This window comes from Strigops habroptila, chromosome Z, assembly GCF_004027225.2.
Source record: "Strigops habroptila isolate Jane chromosome Z, bStrHab1.2.pri, whole genome shotgun sequence".
Taxonomy (NCBI): Eukaryota; Metazoa; Chordata; class Aves; order Psittaciformes; family Psittacidae; genus Strigops; species Strigops habroptila.
The window spans coordinates 83,277,782-83,300,313 of record NC_044302.2 but is presented as its reverse complement, the minus strand read 5'-3'; the positions used below and the strand labels follow the sequence as shown (position 1 = coordinate 83,300,313).

At 42.6% G+C, this 22,532-nt stretch overlaps 2 protein-coding genes and 1 non-coding gene across 6 annotated transcripts in view; 2 read left to right on the top strand and 1 right to left on the bottom strand.

Moving 5' to 3' along the window:
- CDC20B (cell division cycle 20B) overlaps positions 1-21,719 on the bottom strand; it is a 32,470-nt gene extending 10,751 nt beyond the window's left edge. For 2 of the 3 annotated variants that reach the window (XM_030470476.1, XM_030470474.1), the window contains exons 1-6: positions 21,438-21,678; positions 21,204-21,275; positions 8,392-8,572; positions 6,675-6,796; positions 2,817-2,916; positions 119-229 (exon numbers count right to left, since the gene is read on the bottom strand). In XM_030470476.1, coding sequence (XP_030326336.1) covers positions 119-229; positions 2,817-2,916; positions 6,675-6,796; positions 8,392-8,572; positions 21,204-21,266 — 577 coding nt within the window. In that variant the 5' untranslated portion in view covers positions 21,267-21,275; positions 21,438-21,678. Of the gene's footprint in view, positions 1-118; positions 230-2,816; positions 2,917-6,674; positions 6,797-8,391; positions 8,573-21,203; positions 21,276-21,437 lie in introns of all 3 variants that reach the window. The other variant, XM_030470475.1, reaches the window with a different exon arrangement.
- Positions 11,196-15,849, top strand: GPX8 (glutathione peroxidase 8 (putative)). 2 transcript variants are annotated; one of them, XM_030470477.1, is made up of 3 exons: positions 11,196-11,506; positions 12,126-12,387; positions 15,082-15,849. In XM_030470477.1, exons 1-3 carry the CDS (start codon positions 11,300-11,302, stop codon positions 15,243-15,245), a joined length of 633 nt encoding a protein of 210 aa, XP_030326337.1. In that variant the 5' UTR covers positions 11,196-11,299; the 3' UTR covers positions 15,246-15,849. The 2 variants fall into 2 exon arrangements, with proteins under 2 accessions (XP_030326337.1, XP_030326338.1); XM_030470478.1 differs by lacking the exon at positions 12,126-12,387 and having other exon boundaries at positions 15,082-15,233.
- Positions 13,900-13,973, top strand: TRNAN-GUU. Its single transcript has one exon. It is a non-coding gene; the product is annotated as a tRNA-Asn (tRNA).
- Positions 21,720-22,532: the final 813 nt, after the last annotated feature.

Below are 22,532 nucleotides of genomic sequence, written 5' to 3'. Positions count from 1 at the left end.
CATATGTCCCGCAGTTTCCATTTTATGTGCAGGGGATACACCTTCGCCATCTTTCTTGAAACATACATACGAATTCCCAATCTCTGCAAAAACCACCACAAAGAAGAAATTAACTTACAGTAATCATTGCGCAAGCCAGTAATATGAAGCCTCACTTCTGGCTCCATTGGTACGGAAGGCTTCATCTTGGTAACAGCTCTAATCTCATTTTGGTTCCCCCCTCGGCACCCTGTATTTGAAGATTCATGACACACAAATCCGTAATGCAAAACACCACCAGTTTTTCTCAGGCCTAAGCCTTTCATTATAGTTTTACCACCTCTTTCAATCCTCTATGGATTTCGTCAGCTAGAACAGAGAATAGGGTCCATTATACCTTGCTTAAATTCTACCACAGCTCAATACAGAACGTGAGGGGTTTTTTCTTTTTTGCCTTAGTTTTCTGTCAAAGTTGTTAGCAGCAGAATGTTTTATATGTGCTCTCCCACTTCAAAACGCCCTCATACAGCAATTAGCTTTTTTGCTTTCTGGTGTTAATTTCTCACCAAAAGGTCTCCCTCATCAATACATAACCACAGGAAAAGGTTTTTAAAGCACACAACTTTGATCACAGCACGCAAAGCTTCTGACAACACATAAGCGAGGCACAAAATTAAATGCAAGTATGAGCAAGCAGAAGAGTCACCCTTTGTGGTCTTTGTCTACGTTATGCTGCAGGGACTCCTAAACATCATACTAAAAAAGCCAGATCATTAGCACTATGAATCATCTAATGCTAGATTTTTATGTGTAAGAAATTATCTTGCAGTAATGTGCAGAGCAGAAAGCTGGAGATTCACATTTCTGCACTTTTCTCTGTGTTTTGACTTCCTTTTTGAATCATTCTCCAGAGAGGAATATTTAGTAGCAAAAGTTCCAAGGTCAGAAGACATTATTTATCTTTACAACTAACCCTCTCTGTTCAAAAAAATTTCACACCATAAATATAACTTAAATACATACATAAACATCCTACATGGAAATCCAGTGACAAATTGTGGAGAGCTTATTTCACACAGTTGTTCCCTACTCTGTCATGAGTCTTCTTCCTCTAATCCAAAATTCATTTCTACCAGACAATCAATGTTTCCCCTCTCAGCTGTGGTACTCCCTCTCTCTCCAAATAAAGACTGAAGATCAGCAAGAAGCAGGCCACAGTGATTTCCTTCTGTATCTAATACTTTGTGGAGTTAAACAATCAAGCAGGCTTGCAGGAACGACCTGCCCAGTGGGACGTGTAACACTGCATTCTAACCGTAAAAAGGTCTAAGGTCACTGAAATGAGAATTCTCTGTACAGAAAAATCTGTATTTCTAATAGCTAGATTTTTGGTTATTTTTTGAAAGTACAAAAACTTTCTGAACCCAGCCAAGTAAGATAATTCAGGAAAATTAAAGCACTTAATTGTAACAGCTTGATTAATAGCAACACTTCTGAAACACTCTGAAAATTTGTTTCTTCTTTAACATTGGTAGTTGTTATTAAGAAGTGAAATATAACCGATGAAATCATCCCTGTTACTCATTTCAAGTTACTCTTCTCCCATGAGTAATTAATCTACCCCAAATTCATGATGATTACTCTTTCAGCTCCATTCACTACTTCACAGACACACAAATGTGCACAACAGGCTTTTTAATTAGTGCAAATTGAGTTTCATTACACCATTTTGTGTTACTTTGCCTGGGCACTAGCAGATATCCCCGACTTTTGATAGCATTTTGGCTATCACATGCCTCTCTCACTTCTCAAAATGAGACCTGGAAAATGGTAAGTAGGCAGTACTGTCACATCAGACCACTTGATCAACAAGTAGGTTGGTGGGATAAAACCCAGTGTTCCTGATACCTGTATACATTTGCCATCAAGGAAAACAAAACAAAACAAACAAACTACTGTTACTAATCCCTATACTGTTGCTATTGACTGCTCTGAAATGAGTCTTATTTGCATGAAGAAGAGCAACAACAGAATATATAAATCTATTGCATAGCCCCCAACTTCTTCTACAGGAGCTGAACTACCGATTCATAAAGAAGCTGGTTTTACTGTTTTCACTTGAGCGTGAATCAGGTCCTGACTGGTAAGAACCCATCATACACAGAAATAGCCAGATCACCAAAACAAATCTTCTGTCCAAGAGAGAACATAACAAAATATTGGTTTGGTATTTACTGAACTGCCTCACATTCAAATAACTCTGGGAATATCTGTATTATTTCACAGGTTAGCTCCTCACACCCTGCCTTATTTTCCATCACCTGATTATTCACACTCTCTTATGCTCGTTCATTCCTAAGAAATCTTTTGGACCAAATTAACCAGCTCCCCAACAGATGAAACCACAGGCAGTTCAGTTTACTCTAACTACCTTTCCTTACAGGTAGGAGAAACAAGACCCCACCATCTCTGCGTGCCTTGCACTTTCATGTACTCAACAGTCCATGAAATACATATCTTGTGCCCCTACATTATCTGTAGGGTTGTAAAACTGAAAAGCTGGAAGGAAATTAATGTTTTAAGCCCATCAATGCATCAGATGGAACCCAAAGGAGAGCCAGGTAAAATACTAGGGCTTAACCACACTGGAAGAAGTTCCCACAGGCAGGGGAACTCTAGAAACAGCCCTGAGCAGCATAGCACAGATTTCAGCCACTTTGTATTATCCTGTAACATTTGTTGGGACAGGTAGATGCACTTGCTTTTCCTGTGTAGACGCAGCCTGCTGTATCTTACTGTTCAGTGTGCACGAACGTATTCGCTATAATGCAACATACCCTTCCAGGTGCAATTGGTATTTTCACAGACCTTCATGTCACCTCCTTCTGCAATGCTATATCCTTCGTCCTGGATCACTGGAAGCTGAGAAGGACATTTCTGTCAATGCAATGAAGTGAAAACAAGACAGAATGAAGACATCTGTCAAAAACGTATTTTAGCATCATGGACAACATAAATCCCCTCAAAGAGTTTAACACTTGTTAAAAAAAGCTTTGAAATGCTTGTCTTTTGGATGGGCAGTCAGTAACAAATATAGAATACCAGTGTACAGATCATGTGCTCTAACTTAAGCAATCATCTTTCCTTCCATAAAACACCAATTCACTGCTAATGATCACACAAACTTTAACAAACCTGTCTGAACAAGGCCATCTTACCAGTGGAAGAGGCCCCAGGCCTGTACAGCTGTAGGTACTACCACAGGTCACCTGCCAAACCTTAGTGTGCTCTTGTCCTCTTCTGAATTAGCATTTGGGCTAATTTTACCAGCAAACAATACCCTGTTTTCTGCATGCAGTCAGCAAGTCTGATGTCTCAGGCTTGCCCTATGAGAGAAGATCGGGTTTGTGGTGTATACACTGCAGGGCCATTGATTCCAGCATGAGACCTACTGGATGTCAGAGTCCTTTCTCAAAACAGGGTTCCAGAGCTCGGACTCTACGCCTGCATTAAATACTTAAACCATATACTTAATACTTAATGTCTTATAAAAACATAAACCAATACTTAAATACTTAAACCATATAATACTTAAACCAGTATTATAATATGAAAACAAAAATATCTACAAGGTGTCTCATTATCATTTCCTGGGGGCTCAAAGAAACAGATGATGCAGCAGAGATGAGAAAAGGTAGATCTGAACTGTTACTGGAACTTTTTATTTTTTTTTAATTAGCTTAGGCCTTTAGCCAAGATTCAGGCAAAGGCTCAGATCAGCTCGCACAACATAGGAATCTCTTCACCAGTCCCTAGTAGTGTGCATTTATTCACAATGTGCACCAAGTTGAATGCTTTGATGCCAGTTGTCTGTTTGGTCTGTAATTCTTTATTACAGTCAGGTGGAAATGCAGCTGATGTTTTTACCAACCACTGAAGATTAGTATGTTCTTCCTCCAATGCCTGTGAAATCTATGCTTCCGAGCACACTCATTGTTACTCTTCTTCAAAACCCTGTTGTAATCATGTTAAGAAATGTCTTATAAAAACATAGCCAGAAAAAAAAAAGCATTCCTCCTTTATATATCCCAGTTGTTCTACAGCAGCCCTTCGTCTTTGAGAGGCACTTTCTGTATAATTTATATAGACAACTTGGCAGAAAGCTGATCAGATTGCTTGGATCTGTGTCCCTCTAAAATAAGTGAAGACATTTCTGTGGAAAACCAATTGTGTATACAAGGAAGTAATCTTCTGGCCCACAAAGAGACCACACACATTCACTGAAATGTGAGAAGATTTTATTTTTTAATGCATCCCACTCTTTAATGCTTCAAGGCAGCACAAATTAAATAGCCATTAATTACTATATCTAAGAAGATTAATAGATTTGGACTGACTTCCAAATGGTGTTAGGGAGAACTTAAGATTTGGTCATCCCAGAATGTTACCTCAAAGACCCCCATATCACACTTTTAGGAAACGGTTGTGGACCTTGATGCAGAACTCTGAATATCTTAGTTCTAACTCAACTCCTGCTTGTAAATCACAGTGTAATTCTAGGTAAGTTACTTCACTGTAGAGATGAAAGACTGACACACGGAAGACTGACACACAGTACATACTGGGATCAATACAGTTTAGTATCTTCATCAATGACGTAGACAGTGAGATCAAGTGCACCATCTGCAAGTTTGCAGACAACACCAAGCTGAATGGTGAAGTTGACATGCCTGGGGGACGGGATGCCATTCAAAGAGACCTGAACAAGCTTGAGAAGTGAGCCCATGCGAACCTCATGAGGTTCAACAAGGCCAAGTGCAAGGTCCTGCAGCTCGGTCAGGGCAACCCCTGGCAACAATACCAGCTGGGGGATGAAGAGATTGAGAGCATCCCTGCGAAGAGGGACTTGGAGGTACTGGTGGATGAAAAAAATGGACATTAGCTGGCAATGTGCACTCGCAGCCCAGAAAGCCAACCGAATCCTGGGCTGCATCACATGAAGCATAGCCAGCAGGTCAAGGGAGGTGACTCCCTCTACTCCACTCTATGAAGATGATCAAAGGGCTGGAGCACCTCTCCTATGAAGACAGGCTGACAGGGGTTTAGCCTAGAGAAGAGAAGGCTCTGGGAAGACCTTATTGTGGCCTTTCAATACTTGAAGTGGGCTTGTAAGAAAGATGGGGGCAGACTTTTAGTAGGGCCTGTAACAATAGGACAAGGAAAGAGGATAGATTCAGACTAGATGTAAGGAAGACATTTTTTAGGATAATAGTGGTGAAACACTGGGACAAGTTTCCCAGAGAGGCTGTAAATAGCCATCCCTGGAAAGAAGGGATTCTGAGCAATCTAGTTGAAGAGGTCCCTTCTCATTGCAAGGCAGGTGGATTACATAACTTTTTAAGGTCTCTTCCAACCTAAAGCATTTTATGACTTTATGACTAAGAGCGAGGACAATGACAGGTACTCATCTTTCAGAAGACACTACATTTTAAGGAAGAATGGTTTACATACATTACTTTATAAAAAGCTCTTATCTCACAAAAAAAGAAAAAAATATTAAATGTCTTTGTTGGATAGATTCAACTAAGATTATTAAACCCATTGAGTTGTTTAATTAAACAATTCTGAAATTCACAGACGATGGAGGGGGACAGGAAAGAAGAAAGCATTGTTTTTGAAAGGAGCTGAAAATAGCCATCAGCATCCTCAGCAGTGACCTTGCAACTGGTACGTCAAGGAAAGCAGAGCACAAGAAAAAGCATGGTCACTGACTAAAAGTTTACAACTTAATATATGAAAAGTAACAATTAGATAGCACTAAAATAAAGAAGTGGTTTAGAGTGTAATGTTATGGTAGCATCTTTTACTACAACAGACAAGTATCACTATGCTTGAAATGAGATCCTTGTAAGTTAGTGAACAGAAAATTTTCAGGAAGTTATTGAACAGAAACGGGTGGGTGGCTGGAGCATAGGTTTATTTAAGATGGCCAAAAAGCATGGATAATATCTAAAAAGAAGAAAAAAAAAGAAAAAAGTGTGTGAGTGTCCACAGGGAAAAATGAAGGGATAAAGCGTACAGCCACAGAAAATAACATCTACATGAGAAGTGATCTGAAGCCTGTTTCACATGTGAGGCAGATTCCATGTGTTCTTTCATCCTTGGCCAAGAAGCTGACCTTGTATTGTAATGACAAAAAAATTTCTTTTGAAAAATAAAAAACTACTTTTTGGCGAATTTTTCATAGCTCTTCATTCTGTCTTCGTGACAAAATGAACAGCTACATACTGCAAAACTGAAGAAATTATCTTCTTCACACGTAGTAGTTACTAAAGCAAATGGAAAACTGAGTCATTCATGCTTTTCATGCATAGTTTTTACAATACATGTTTTCCCCCAGAGGTAACAAATGCATCTTGAGGGGTTCATTAGCTTAGTTCTGATTTTAATTTGCAGGACAATAGCCTAGAGGAAGGCAAGAGAAGCTGAATCAAATAAATAATTAAGGAATTGCTCCTGACATTTGACTAGGAGACATTTCCTAAACAGACCTCCTCATGTTACTGTTCTCCACGTCAGTAAAATAGTACCCACATAACAGATTCCAGGCTCGCAACAAGGTAAAAAAAAAAAAAAAAAAGAAGAAATCAGGAAAGCAAATACCCTACCTGTGCGTTTCAATGTTCATTACTCACCTGTTTCTTTTCCATTCCAGCTCTCCTGATATTCCTTCCTTCCAAGCCTGCTGCAGCATGTCTGCTAGCTAGAGCCACAACAGTTTTTATGCTGGAGAGTTTCTTAGGCACCTGAGATGTCACTGGAAAAAACAATTCTAACGGTAACAATTCCTTTTAAACCCATACACAGGGATATTTGTCAAGTACTTTTCAGAATAGCACTGATTTTGTAGTACCAGTATTCTAAAAGCAGATCTGACACACTAAGTGGGACAATGCAAATACTGACAATTGAACCAGTCACCCTGCTTTCTTTTTGTCAGTGAAGCTAAAGAGACATTTCTACAGCACTATTCATCTTCTCCTAAAAGATATGTCTAAAAAAGGTCAGATTGATCATTCCCTTCATAAAAAGGGTCTGTTTACTACTGCAGCTCACATCCAGTCTTACTAGATTTATTGACTGGTTACACAGGATCCTACCCCATAGGAAATCAATATTCAATTTCCCAGAGCCATATAGGTTTTCACCACTGCTTGTAGAGGCAGCATGCAGGACCTTCTGTTCTAGAAACTGAAGTAGGGAAGACTTCATCTTATTTCAGAATCTGAGTTTCCTAGAGCTAGACATGTGTTATTGAACACCTCTAGTATTCTGCTTAGCAGAAGACAGAATTGCACTTTCTGACCAACAGCCAGGGCATCGTAGGTATACATCCTGAACACTAAACAGCATCTTTTATTTGCTGTCTAAAGATTTCAATTATTAATCAAGAAATAATCCATGTTTAGTTCCCTAGACCTTCCAGGAAGCTTTTCTCATTCATGCAGCATGTAAACCCTTCCTCACTTTCCCTAAGCACTGCTGGAAGCAGGAGTCAGCAAGTTCAAAGGCTCATTTAGCTTTTCGTCAGCTCCCTCTATTGACAGAAACAGCCTCCCCTGCAGCCACTTCTCCAGACCAAGTGAGAGTACTGAAAGTTTGACTTGTGCTCTGAAAGGCCCTCAGTTAAGCCTCTCCATGAGGTGAGCTGAGTGTGAGCATCACTTGGTTGCAGTTCCTTTGTCAACAGCTGAAGCCTTACACATTGGAGGAGAGACAACACCACAGAGCAAGCTTCTTCTTAAGAAAGTGTGCACTACACCACATCCAGGCATGCAGACTGATCCAAGTGCTGCAGCAGCAGTTTTGGCTGCTTCTGTGGTAGCTGTGTGTAAGGCAAAGAAGCAGAAGGAAGGGAAGGACAGAGGCCTGTGTAAGTTCTGCTGCACTCCTGTCACTTACTGTTAACTGTTCCAGATATGAAGGTGCAGCAACAAGCCCTGTGCAGTTACAGCCCAGTGCAACTCAAACCAAGTCTAATACAGCGCCATCCAAGAGGAAAAAAGTCTGGTCTGCAACAGGCATTGCTTGGCTATGGATCAGACCTCCTTTTCTCTCACTGCTTTCATCCCCCTTGATATCAGCTGCCCGTATGAGCTGCTGTCCCAGGCAGGCGCGCCTGGTCACAGGAACTTTGGGCGCAGCTTTCCTGTCACGACAGCAGTGCACTGCTGCCCCTGCGCTGCGACGGCCAGCACCGGCTGCTGCTGCACGCTGCCATGCCCAGAGCCCGACAGCGGGGCACGGGGAACACCACCCCACACCTCACACCAATGCCCCACTCCGGGTTATTTCCGAAGTCCCTGCAAGAAGCCATCCCCTACAGGAAGGCCCCTTCGCGCCCGCTCTGACCTGCCGTGCGCCCCGGGGCGCTGATGAGCCGGGTCGCGCCGCGGGCCCCGGCACCGCCTCCAGCGTGCCGCTGCTGCCATCTTGTGACAAGGGGGCTGCTGGCGGCGGCAGCCCGGGCCGCCAGCCCCCTCTGCATGGCGGTCTTAAACCCGGAGTATGTGGTCGCTTCGGCCACTGGGTCCTGCACAAGTGGAGGGAGACGAAACACAGAAATTAGTCATGAAACTTAGTATCATTCCGTCCCTTCACGGTGTGTCAGGTTTTCCTTTACCGCGACACGTGGGCTCAGCTCACCTCAGAGCACAAGCCATGGAAATGGATGCTGGCATTCACCTAGGTGGAGAAAAACAGAAAGAAATACACGCTTCTCTTAAATAAGCACCCCTAATCAACTGTAACACAGAAAACCTATGGCAGAGAAAAAAAAGCAACAACTAAATTTGTGTTACTTATGCATTAGGCTACAGCACTGGCCTGTGGAAGACCCAAGGCATCTTCAGACATTTAGCATAGGCTCATGGATCTGGTCTTTGCTGAGGGACAGGCATTTGGGCAAACCCACATGTCAGCTGTCTGGAACCAGGCTGGTTTTCTGATCTTCACCCAAAGGAAGACTTGGATCTCTCCAGATTTCTGAATCTTACCACCACTGCGGGTTGCTCATGTTATTATTTTTAATGTTATGTGACACTTTTTATTACATTAAGGCATACTAAATAAAGATTAAATGATAGATTTAAATTCCATAAAATCACAGAATGGTTTGTGTTGGAAAGGACCTTAAGATCATCTAGTTCCAACCCTTTGCCACAGGCAGGAACACCTTTCACTAGACGAGGTTGCGTAAAGCCCCGTCCAGCCGGGCCTTGAACACTGCCAGGGATGGGGCAGCCACAGCTTCTCTGGGCAACCTGTGCCAGTGTCTCACCACCCTCACAAGGAAGAACTTCTTCCTTATATCTAACCTAAATCTCCCCTGTTGAAGTTTAAGCCCGTTTCCCCTTGTCTTATCACTAAAGTCCCTGATTAAGGGTCCCTCCCCAGCATCCTTGTAGGCCCCTCTCAGATACTAGAAGGCTTCTCTGAGGTCTCCATGCAGCTTCTCTTCTCCAGGCTGAACAGCCCCAACTTTCTCAGCCTGTCTTTATACGGGAGGTGCTCCAACCCCTGGTCATCCTCGTGGCCTCCTCTGGACTTCCTCCAACAGCTCAATGTCCCGAAGTTGAGGACACCATAACTGCACACAGTGCTCCAAGTGGGGTCTCACAAGAGCAGAGTAGAGGGGCAGGATCACCTCCTTTTGATGCAGCCCAGCACACAGTTGGTTTCTGGGCTGCGAGCGCACACTGAAGCCGGCTCATGTTCTGTTTCTCATCAACCAACACCCCCAAGTCCTTCTCCGCAGGGCTGCTCTGAATCTCTTCTCTGCCCAACCTGTAGCTGTGCCTGGGATTGCCCCAACTCAGGTGCAGGACCTTGCACTTGGCTTGGTTGAACTTCATGAGGTTTGCATGAGCCCACCTTTCAAGCATGTCCAGGTCCTTCTGGAGACCATGGTCCCTCTGGAGTCCCTCCCTTCTTACTTTCAAATTTATTCATAGAGCAATTTATGTCAGAGAAATATAAAACATAAGAATATATCAAAATTAAAAATTTAAGAACCTAGATAATATTGAACACGACATTTTGGGGTTTTAAATAGTTTTAAAGCAATGTTTTAGATGAAAATAACTACAGTAAGGAAACACAGGAAGTATAATGGATCATTATTAGGTACTCCAATAAATATTTATAATATATTAAGTCTTTCTGAATTTCTGAAATAATATTAGATATATTGTTGATACACAACTTAGACACCAGGATCTTGCATGGGTTTTCTGAAATCAAACACATTCAAACTTGCTTTTAAAATCAGCATGTGAGGAAGGCAAAACAAAATCTTGAAAGCTGAGAGGAAGAAAGGAAATAAATAGCAAACGGACAGAAAGAAAAAGGGAAGAACTGAGCAAGGGAAGACATGAAGACAGAACATTTTTTTTCCCGTAACTTTTTTGTTGTAACCACTACATGTTGATCCACCTTCAGAAAGTAAGATCAACAGGCAAACATCTTTAAAATGTGCAACAATAAATGAAGACAGATAAAAGACCAGACTTGTGTGGCTCTAAAGTTCAGAGTGTCCGTCACAATTGCATCAGCAGAACACCACTAGAGCTGCCTGGCTTATGCTTGAAATTCTCAGCTAACTCGTGCTTCTCTCATGCAGACCTTCAATCTCTTCAGCTAATTGCCAGTTATCCAGTAGCAATAAAAAAAGCAACCCATTTTCCATCATCAGTCATCCCCCCATTCAAAACCAAACAAACAAAACCCATTTTAGCATCTTCCCTTATGCCAGCGCATCACCAAGGAGGTTTTCTTTGCCTGGTGTGCTGTAGAAAGCTTTACTAACAGCTGGTCCCCAGGCTTGTCCATGTCTGACTGAGAGCATAGGGGCATCTGATAGCTGCTGAACTGCTCTGCCAGGGACACCTGAGGGGCGCAGGGGTTGTGCTGGAGCTGAACGACAGACCCAGAGGCACCAGCAGCTCTCAGGACAGTGTGCAGCCCAACACCAACACAGTTTTCCACAGAGATCAGTTAAACAGAGCAATCAGCATCCTTAGGCGATAGGAACACACTTCTCATTCATTTCGGGTTTGGGTTTTGGTTTTTCCCCCCAGTTTTCTGTACTTTTCCCCAGGAGCTCTGAAGCCCAGCAGAGGCACTGTGATATGAAACAGCCACTGCTGCAACACAGACAAAATGAGCAGCTTGTTCTTCCCAGTCTGAGCTGCGAGTTTCATATTTCAACTCCTCCTTCACATTCCAGGCCTGCCCAGGCTCCCCTCCAAAGATTCCGAAAATGGAGCCTTTCACAACTACTTATCCTCTGAAATACTCAGTGCCCAGGGCTAGGGTCTTTGTTGTCTTTCTGTCCATGGTTTTGTGTACCGCCATTCTCTGCCTGCTGCAACTCAGATTTTTTAAACCTAAAATCAAAGATTTTTATTCTTTCGAAGTCAAGGATTCACGAGGAAGGATCGTTTCCTTGGAGAAGTACAGGGGGAAAGTAAGTTACAACTTCATTACATCTTCTTCTTGAATCTTTACTGAAAACGGGTATCCACTTGTGGGTAAACAAAAGTTTGGTTATGGGGTTTGTGCTAAATTCTTGTTCTTCAACCAGTAAGCTGGAGATACTTTTTTTTTTTTTTTTTTTTTAATCTAGGCCTGCTCCAGGAGTTAAGTATTAGATGTAATAAATCAAGAAAAATGGGGGAGGGGAGTGGTGTATTCTTTATTACAACCCAGTATAGCCTAACAATACAATTTGTGCATTTTAATCTTAGATAAGAATAGTAGCATGTTGTATCGAATTCTGAAAATTAATCTAGTAAATACGATTCTAGTGCCTGTCTTAAATATCTGCTTTTTTACATGCTTATATTAAAACAAATCAGCTGTAAGTTGGAAGTTTTTACTGAGTTTTTAAAACAGGTTGTCTGAAAGTAAATATCTTAAGATGCTATAATCCTTACCGGTTTACTAAAACTATGATCAGACATATTAAATTTAGCCTTCCAGCAGGAGTGATTATGGTAGTGGGAGATGCCGTTTTAAGACTTAATTGTAATCTCTGCACCATCTCTAGCGTTTTTTCTTACTTGTATAACTTTATTTCTCTGAAGGCAACTTTGGTTGTAAACGTGGCCAGTTACTGCCAGCACACAGACAAAAATTACATCGCACTGCAAGAACTACACAGAGAGTTTGGTCCCTCCCACTTCACTGTGCTCGCTTTTCCCTGCAACCAGTTCGGAGAATCAGAGCCTAGTTCAAGCCAGGAAATAGAATCTTTTGCCAAAGGAAACTATGGAGTAACCTTCCCTGTTTTCCACAAAATCAAGATCCTAGGATCAGAAGCAGAGCCAGCCTTTAAATTTCTAATAGGTAACTGTTTTCTTTTATATGTCAAGCTGCCTGTAACCATGGTATTATCCCTAAATTGCAGTCTGAGTTTGTTTGTTGGGAAACGGCGTAGTCCTTGTAGTCAATGGAGAGAAACAGGCACTCAGCATACGCTTCACCTAGTTTCAATGTGGATATCAAAAATACGGTCAGAAGAGTTGTGCCCTGAAAGCATCCATTTCTCCTCACTGGCTACAAAAACAGCTTACTGTGTCCAGCCCAGCTAGAAACATACATTTTGTTGATGTATAAACTTGAGAGCAAAGAGACCCACCTACAAAATTCCATTTCAAATTATATAACTTTTGTTGAAAAACAACTTTTCTTACAGAGAAAAATCTAATTATGTGGGTCATAAAATTACTGGAAGATTTTACATAAGCACATGCACATTAAAAAATTCCTTTTTTAGCAGCGTAATATGTCTTCCTTTCTGTAAACTGTATTGTAAAGCATATATACTCTAGTTATATATAATCACCGATTTGCATTAATTTGTCTTGCGAATTTCAGGACCCAGCCTGCAAAACTCAATTACACAGGTAATCCTGTTACAGTAAACATTTAGTGACTTAGAGCCTCATATTCTCACAAGCAAAATGAAACCCTCTTCAGTTGACCAAAGAGCTCATAGTCTCAAAGTCAACTTGAAAATCCCCTCTGAATTCTCCTGAGCCTTGGCCAGGTCTTTGAACCATACTAAATACTGACATATGAAATAAAGGATAATTAGAACATAATCCTTCTCTATCACATCATTTTAACTAGAAAATAAGGTAGAAGGCCCAAGCCCATATTCCATCTCCCTGCCCCAAGACAGGATCACAGTTACCTGAATTAGTGCTACAGCTGCTTTTCCAGACTATTACAGTAGTCAGATAAGAGATGCTAAAACCTCCCAGGCTATTACAGGTCTTCACAGCTCCTCTTGTCAGAAAGCCATTCCACCATCTAAATGAAATCTTTCTTATGCCACTTAAATCTGTTGCTTCTTGCCATATCCTCTGTGATATCTGCCATGTACTTTAAAATTAATATCATTCAGGAGTCATTTTAGTGGTCACCAATGTCACTGTAACTGTGTTTCTTCCTGCCTCCCCTTAGGCATGTCACCAAAGACCTCAGGTAAAGTCTCGTTGCTCTTGAGTTGCCTCATGTCCAGTGGAATTATTGAATGCATTTTGGAGGTGCCTTTCAATTCATTATAGAGGAGACTAAAGCACATAGGTACCAACTGTGTGGGATGAATCTAGATTCTAACTACCAATCAGTATCAGAAATTAACACTTATAATAGAAACAGAACAGCCATATGCACTCGGTTCTTATTTGACATGCTGTTTGCCCACAGGGAGGAAGACCCTCTGGTACTAAAATATTTTGAGATAAGGTCTGTCTTTTCCTGCATTCCTCTGCTTCACATGAAACTATTGTGCATCTTCAATTAAAGAAGCACCTGTTTTCTTCATGTAGCCATCCTGACAGTCAGAAGGGAGTCTCTGTGGCACAATTGGTCAGCGCATTCGGCTGTTAACCGAAAGGCTGGTGGTTCGAGCCCACCCAGGGACGGGTTCCCCTTTCCCTGCCTATGGCAGGGGAGTGGAACTAGGTGACTTTTAGTGTCCTTTCCAACCCAAACCATTCTATGATCCTGTAAGAATCAGCATCTTCATGCTACACCCCCTTGCGACAGTGACTGCTAGCAACTATTTGTTCAGCACTGTCAGACAGTCCAGTGCAAAAAGAATCCACTGGCACCATGAAAATCAGGGCTTTTACACAACTGCTTGTTTCTGTCATAGCAGTAAGGCATTTTGTTGGGCAAAGTTTGTGGCCTCACCTTTCCTCAAATAATGTCCAGCTTCCTACATGTCTGTACTTTGTATATTCATATGAATTGATGCAAAATGAAGAGTATTCAGAGACTGGGTGGCTTCAAACTAATACAACAACTCAGTAAAGATATAATTACTAGCTGGGCCAAAGCTTCCATGTCATGCACTTTACCTTACCCATTTGCTTGCCATGGTGTTCCCTTACAGTCATGACATTACAAATGTAGTGCAATGGCAAAATTCAACCCACTGTTTCCAAGAGTCAGTGTAGGATTCAGTATTGTTCCCCACTGGACACATTCCCCAGTCAAAATCTCCTGGAGTTTTCTCCTAGTTTTTCTCTCAAAAAGAGATTTCCCTCCAAACCTGTGAGACTCTCCAAGGACACAGCCTCTTTTAGGAGCCATATAGTTTCTATATAGCGCCTTGATCTCAGAAATTATCTTGACTGGTATTCATGCTAGCAAACATACTGGTAAAGTTTTGCCTCATGGGATTTAAGGAGCCAGATTAAGCCGTCACCAGAATGACTCCCTGCTCCCATTTCATTTCCCCTAAACCAGCATCAAACTGGGGATTCTCCAAATGAGTATTCAGGCCTCATATCATCCTCCCTAGGAAACAGAGCATAGTAAAAGTAGGAACTCTTATCAGTTTCATAATAAGGGGAAAGCATCATTCACTTCCCACTTTCCAGATCATTAACACCAACCAGTAAACCTATGCCCAGACTACTAGCAGAGTACAGGGTGGGATTACTTCAACATAGTTTTGGAATCACTGAGGACAATGAAACAATTACAAGTGTAAGTCACTAAAATGATCTGATGCAATTCTTACAGATTCTTCAAAGAAAGAGCCTCGATGGAATTTCTGGAAATACCTTGTCAGCCCTGAGGGTAAAGTTGTGAAATTCTGGAGACCTGAAGAGCCCATAGAAAGTATCAAGCCAGAAGTAGCGTCACTAATCAGACAGATTATCATGAAAAAAAGAGAAGACCTCTGAAAAAGCCATTTATGCAGTAAATCCATTCAACAGCATGGGTACACAACCTTACTACATTCCTGGAAAATGCTGCTAGAAGCTAAGCCATCAGGTGATTTTACTTCTCTTTGGTGTTAGTATTTTCAGCTATACTATGTCTTTTAACATTGGACTGGGTCGTGCAATGGCCTTGAGAACCACTGGAGGCTACTGAGAATAGCAAGACACTCAGTACCTTGCAGGGATGGACCTTCAAATTGCATAAAGTTTTGAATGTTTCTTTACATTGCGGATAGTAGTTAATTAAAGTCATCACGAGCAGGGAGATAGCTAAAAAGAAGAGGAATTGTTGATAAATTACTCAGTATTTGCACAGAAGAGTTTTGTTTCCCATCTACCAGTACAAATAGATTTCGATATTCCATTAACACATAAAATGCCCTGACTAAAACACATGGGGCCAGATGCATCACAGCAGGGTTTTTAGAAACAAATGCCACTGAAGATACCAGCTTTGCAGTACCTTCTTGAGAAAGATGAGGGAATTATAAAGCTGTCAACTTAGTTGTAAAAAACTGTACATAGAAAATAAAATTATTAAAAGAAAAAGGAAAAAATGCAAAAATGTTTCCTCGCCTGCTTTGTATTTTGATTAATTTTACATTTCACCTTTACAGCAGCACCTTTAACCTCTTTAGCCTTCTGCATACATTTGCACTGCAGTAGAGCAGCTTGGCTGTGAGCTGGATCCCCAGGCCTTCTGACCTGGCAGAAAGCAGGGCCTGTGTGAACACAGACACATGGGTGCTCACAGGAAGATTCAAGGGGCAACAAACATCAACAGCCCAGCAGTCAGACATCTTTCTACCTTGCACCTCTACAATAAAACAGTCCTTAAGTAAAGGTAGAAGAAGGGGCTGAAGGTTCATGCCTTAAGCCCCACTCTTATCAACTTGCAGTGTCCCCAATCCTGCATGTAACCGCAAACCCATTTCTAGCTCTGTTCAGCTGTTCTATTTCGAACTGCCAAGTGTTTTGATTTATCTGTTTGATGAATACAGTCAGAAAATTGGAATAAGGAACTTCATTCCAGCTGCCCAAGTCTTAAAGGAAGCCTGAGAGAATATAAATGAGAGAAACAGCATCTGGAAGGAGATTTCTATATGAATAAGGACTGGTAGCATTAGCACTGTTCTCTTGCAAGTCTAACAGTGACTGAAAATACCCAAAGTGCTTCAAAACATTTTCCAATAAAGATAGCCACATAACTGAATTAAAAAGGTGAGAAATTCAAAGGCAATTTAAAAAAGGGTATTTTTTCATTCCTCTGTGAAATTCGTCAAGAATTTCACAGGAAGCCTCTGAAAGATAAGGACATAAAAAAATTGAAAAGAACAAGCAGTGATACTGATGTGGAGAATTCAACAGTCACCCTCAGTATGATAAGCATCATTTTGGAAGGGAAGTCAAACGTTATGCATGACAATATTATCCACTCTAACTTTCAGAGATCAGCAAAAGGCCTACATAAGGGTCTAGTTAGTCCAAACATGCCTATTGCTGGTGGTTTAGACCAACGTGCAAGCTGTTTGCCCACAAGTTTCCACACCCAATCGGTCAAAACAGCTCCTGCTTTTACACTGGGGTTCTGTGTTTTACTCCAGTTCTCTTGTGCATGTACAGTTCCAGTCTTGGGAACATGTAGTGGAAGGTATCAGCTGATTTTTGTCACATACCCCTGCTGCTTTGATGGAGTAGGAAGGAAACAGAGATGTGGATCATCTCCCCTCGCTGGGAGCAGTCTACATTCCATAGAACTAAATGGCAGGACATTATGTTGTTCCCACAAGTGGTGGATGATATCTTTATTTGAAAATGTACGTGACATTTGAAAATGTCCTGTTATTGCCTGAGCATATTACTCAACATACAGGAAATTTCACTCAAGTTCTTTAAATACCCTATGAAAGATAAACAGTGCAATGATCCCTTCTCATTTGGAAGGGATCAGGAGGGAAGGGAGTGTGCACACCTTTCTTGCGATTCACTCACTAAGGCTCACATTCTGTTTTTCACACGACATGCTGTAATCTTAAATAACTCAGTGCCAGCATTGAAATCAAATATCTTTCCTGGTATTCCGAAATAGCATGGGCTATTAGCAAAAAAGTGGACATGGTTATTTAACTCCCTGCTTCCTGAATTACTTTTACTTCAGATTCCTAGAAAAGGAAGGTTTTGCCTGAGGAAAGAGTCACTGAATGTCTTATTTCACTGTTTGACTACAATCCACTACAGCCATCTTCTGTAGAAATTTGAATATAGGTACCATTCAGTCCTGAATCTACACAGAGTTTAAGTTTTTCAAAGTTTACAGTTGATTAACATTCCTCCAAAAACTCTGTATGTTTGTATTACTTATTCTTCATGAGACATACCAGTTCTTCCAATGTAATATTTAGGGCAGATCACTGATAAACTAATCACTTCTTTCTTAAAACCAAGTTAACAGTTAGCAAGGGTAAAAATAAAGCAGGCATCTTTGCAAGCCAAATATACACAGATTGGAAAGACGAATAAATAAAACAAAAGATAGAACTCTGTTATACGAGCACACATTTATCTATAGTCAAAAGCCAACAAAGTAATATGAATACATGTTTTTATAAATACCCATTTACAATTATGTAGGATACAGCTTATAAAAAAAAAACTAAACTACAAACACTATAAACAGATTAAAACCTATTTATTGGATTCTTAAATAATCCCATCAATTTAAGATAAAACTGCCCAAACCTGAAACTCTTACTTAATACTTACATAATTTAGTAAATTCTTTAGAAGCCAGTTGGATTAGCTGTACAAGTACATCAAATACAGTTACAATTACTTTTATACCCTTGTTCACTCAGTTTGCATAACCTAGAACAGCTCCATTCAGTCACAGGAATTAGGAAGGCATTGGCCCCATGCTACCTTTAAGGATCAGATGAAATATTTCTAAAACCAGTGTATTCATTGTAACAGTATTTATGATAACATTCTTGTCTCAACAGCGATGTGGCAATGTGGCAGTGTAGTCAGTTGCTGGTGTATGTAGAACAGCTACTAACAGTACACTGCCTAATCACCACACACAGCAGCAGGATCACCCCAATTCTTTGGACCTTCACAAACAGTGACGCTATTTCTCTTCCTATGACGCCTGCACTTTGCAAGGCACATATAGCAGCACCCAGATAAAGCAAGTAATAACAAGTTTCTTTTGCACTCTTCTAAGTGCCTGAAGTGCCAGGATGAGGATAGAAGTAACACTCAGTTACCTGAGGCAGTATCATAGAAGCTTGCAGTGTAACATCGATCAAAGGATCAGTGTATTTCCAGCCGTTATCCTTCCAAAGTATAATATTATGTCCTATTCAGATTGCGTCTCCTGGTTGGTGAGACTGTGTGCATGTCTGTTTACAAATGTATTGCTGTTCACAAATTAAGTTATTTTGAGAAACAAGAGAAGAAAAACTCTAAAGGTGACTTGTCTTTTTTTTTTTTTTTTTAATATAGAATGGAAAGGTAATTATTTTTCAGATATAGCATTCAGGCAGTTATTTTAAGCCTTTCCAGCATCTATTTACTCAGTAAACCAAACTTTAAAACCCATATGACTTTTTAACTCATCTTCTTTTGCTCTAAGAAAATTTCTAAAGTTTAAAATTGTTTCAAATGTTTGAATTATTTACCTGTTTCAGGTACTTATAAACTTCCTATTACCTTGGTAGCTAAAAGCAGATGAAAATCAGAGTCTAAATCAACTAAAAATTCTCACAATTCTTTGGATGATAGTGGATAACAGAAATACAAGATACCACTATAATACCAAAAATGAGCCTGACACTCAAAAAATTAGGTGGACCCAAAAGATTCCTGATACAGACGTAGTAGCTCTCCATTTCAGTGGTCAAGGTATGTGGAAAAGGATAGCAACTGCATGTTAGCTGATGTCAGAATTTCAACCAGCTAACATACACTGCCATCCCATCACACACAAACACACCACCTGCATTCCCGGAAATTAGACCCCTACCACGTTCCAAAGTGGTTGGCTGTTCCTTTAAACAGTGATGAGCTGGCTCTGCAGCTGGTGACAGTGCAGTAGTGGCTGCTACATTCAGACACAGCAGCCAGCTAGCAATACACTGCCTACCAGACACAGAATCCATGCAGAGCAACATGTCTCATGAAATAACGTGCCCGGAAACATCTCTCATTTTCTACCTAAATTCAGCATTGCTCACCTATTTTCAGGTTCATGTTTCATATATATGTACAAGTTCAAGCAGTAAATACTGTCATGAAATAAATCGCACAGAGAAGTTTCTGATTCAGAAAAGCCTGAAGTAATAGTTAAAACCTACGTGGAGTATGACTAGGATCAGATCCCAGACTATCCAAAACAAACTGGATAGCATTGCAAACAGTTTCTTGGCTCAGTTTTACCAGCACCAGTATAGCATGTCATCTCCACAAGTTAATTAGTATCACATACACTTACTTCAGTCCTTTCTCCCCTGGGTATCCATTTATGGTCACTGTTGGAGTCTTAGTCTAGATGAGGCCAGAGTACAGTCACCTTTAGGTTATTTTGAAATTAGGATTATCATTGGTTACTCTGTAGAGCAACTTAACTTCAGGTGATCAGCCACACTGTACCTCCATTTACAGCCACGTAATGGAGGATGCGTAAAGATCCCAAGATTCAAGCTTGTGGATTTAGGCTGAATGGAGGCAAATTTTTACCTAAAAAATCCATTTTGAAGGAAAGCCCTTTGAAGTCACGCTGGAAAGCAGCCACCGAGTTAGACACTCTGTATAGAAATGAATACCAAATTCGAAGCCTTCCCTTGCTTCTTCAAAACTGGTCTTAAATCACTCAACATAAATCTCAACTCAATACGAAACAGAACACTGGAAAACTTACTTGCCTGAATGCTGTTGTTAGCAGCCACATAAAAGCGCTGGCTAATTGAATTCTGCTTGTTCCACAGCAAGAGGAGGCCACCTCTGAGTTTTCCACGGTGCTTTTGAATGAAACAATATGGAGTGCAGCTAGCAGCTGTTGACACTTCAGACACAACAGCCAGCTAGCGCACTGCCAGACTGTTACATCCTCTTGAGTTTTGGTCATTAGTGCTTCCTCACCATCCCCCTCCAAAGTTTCTTCTCCTAGGACCCAGTCATTGCTCAGTTTAACAACATAGCTTTTCCCACGGGGTCACTTACATGAAATATTTATGTTGAAGTGACATTCTCAGCATGCTGGTGGCTACATTTCTATACTGTCGTTGCATCTAAGACCATACTGCTCATCGCCTGCTTCAGTATTTTCAGCATGGTCAATTCCTTTTACGCCTTCACCTCCCACTCCATCAGCCTGTGTAATTCTGTCTCACCAGGTTTTATGATATATGTCAACTCCTTAAGGCACAAGCTGCCTGTATTTTGCCTCTTTTTACTGTCAGGGATATTGTTGGTGATTTATAGGTTTCCACCTATGTTCCTACTGGATATGCAAGAGGGTTTTTTGTCCCTTTTATCTTCACCACCCCCTAAACGTGGACAAATCAGCGTGCACTGCCAATAAAAAGACAGCTCTGTAAATCTATACAACCCCTTCAAGCATTTCAATCAGTTTAAACAGCAAGCAGTCCCTCTAGTGTCAAAGGAGAGAAGCCCACACAGGTGCTTTCCCCTCAACAGATGACACTTTACCACAACTTATGTTTTTCTGACATTTCAGATGGTACAATAAGGAAGTGTGAGAATGATTAATAGAAAAGGAAAAAATAATATAATCTTGGGGTTTTTTTTTCACGATCACTTATTTTCGACAGTTTCCACCTCTCCCTCCCCCAGAAATGTAAAGAGAGGAACTCTTTAGTGCAGCGCATACAGTCTGTGAATGCCTGTGCCTGCCCTTACCGTAGCCGCTTTCTGTAGGCGTTGCTCTCGGCTCCGCTTCAGGTCTTTTCCAAATGTTCTCATCCCTTTCTCCTGGAAACAAACACAGAGGCACAACACTTCACAAACGCGTGCCTCACAGTTTCTGCTCCCTTAAATCACTCTCCACCCCGCCTCGCTTCTTGCAAGGCTTCGCTGGGAGCCGCGGGCCAAGCTCCCCGGCCGCCCCACACACCCCGCACAGGGCACCGTTACCCGCAGCAAGTCCTCATCCCTCTGCCTGTCCTCCAGTCGGATTTCTCCAGCTTCCACTCCACCTCAGCTTCCCCGGTTCCACCTCAGCCGGGGCTGAGGGAACCGCCGCCGCCGCCGCCTCAGGCCTGACCTGACCTCTAGGTGTGTGCCTGCGGGCGTAGTGGGGCGCGCCGGGAGGTGAGCGGGTGGCCAGGGCAGGTATACGGAAGACAACCTGTGGAGAAGTCCGCTCGCAGCCCGCGGGTCCTGCTGCCCGTGCGGCGGTGCCAGCCGCTCCGCCGCACACCCCGCACCGCTCCTCGCCGGCCGCCGGCGTCCTTTAAGCAGTCCTCAGGCGCGCCTGGCGAGGCGGGAACCCGGGGCCAGCGGCGCGGCTCGGCCCGGCCCGGCCCGGCTCGGCCCGGCCCGCCGGCGGGCCGGAGCGCGCCCGGGCTGCGCGGCGGCGCCAAGGAGCGGCGGCGGGCGGCGGCAAAGGAGCGCGGCGCGGCGGGTCCCGCAGCCCCTGCGCGGGGGGAGCGGGTCAGCGGCCGGTGCCAAGCGGTCCTGGCTCCTCCCGGGCACGGGCAGGCCACGGGGCCGTTATCCCGGCGGCTGCTGCCCGCCGCGCCGGGGCGGTGGGTCACCTCCGCAGGGCTGCCTCGGCCCCTGCCCAGGGAGCGGAGCGGGGCAGCTTCGGCACACACCACGGGCAAAACCCCTCTCGTCGGCTGGCTTCTCAGCGAGGTTTTTGCCGGCGGTGAGGAGCCGGGCACGGGCACCCAGCAGCGGCCTCGCAGCGGGGCCCCGGGAGCATCGCCTCGCTGAGGTGACCGGCCCCGGCTGTCCGAAAACGGGAGCTGGGCAGAGACCTAACGCAGGGCACCGCATCTCTGCACCGTGTGGTGGCCAAGGCCCCCACAAACAAAACCGGGCAGAACCTAGCCACCGCCATAAGCAGCCAGTCAGCCTGCGATCCCTTGCTTTAACGTGTTGGGCAAAGGCACAAGTTGTAGGGGAAAGTGTGGAGAATCAATTTATCTCAGCAGATAAGTTGCTTGCATGTGTTTTATGGAGTGTGTGTGACGGGGGGATTGCACACACCTTAGGCACTCATGT

Excerpts from the sequence above, each read along its gene's own strand:
- GPX8 (XM_030470477.1), top strand. The coding sequence starts at position 11,300 with ATGGAGCCTTTCACAACTACTTATCCTCTGAAATACTCAGTGCCCAGG. Across the intron at positions 11,507-12,125 it reads TGGAGAAGTACAGGGGGAAA|GCAACTTTGGTTGTAAACGT; the intron begins GTAAGTTACAAC and ends ATTTCTCTGAAG. Across the intron at positions 12,388-15,081 it reads AGCCTTTAAATTTCTAATAG|ATTCTTCAAAGAAAGAGCCT; the intron begins GTAACTGTTTTC and ends CAATTCTTACAG.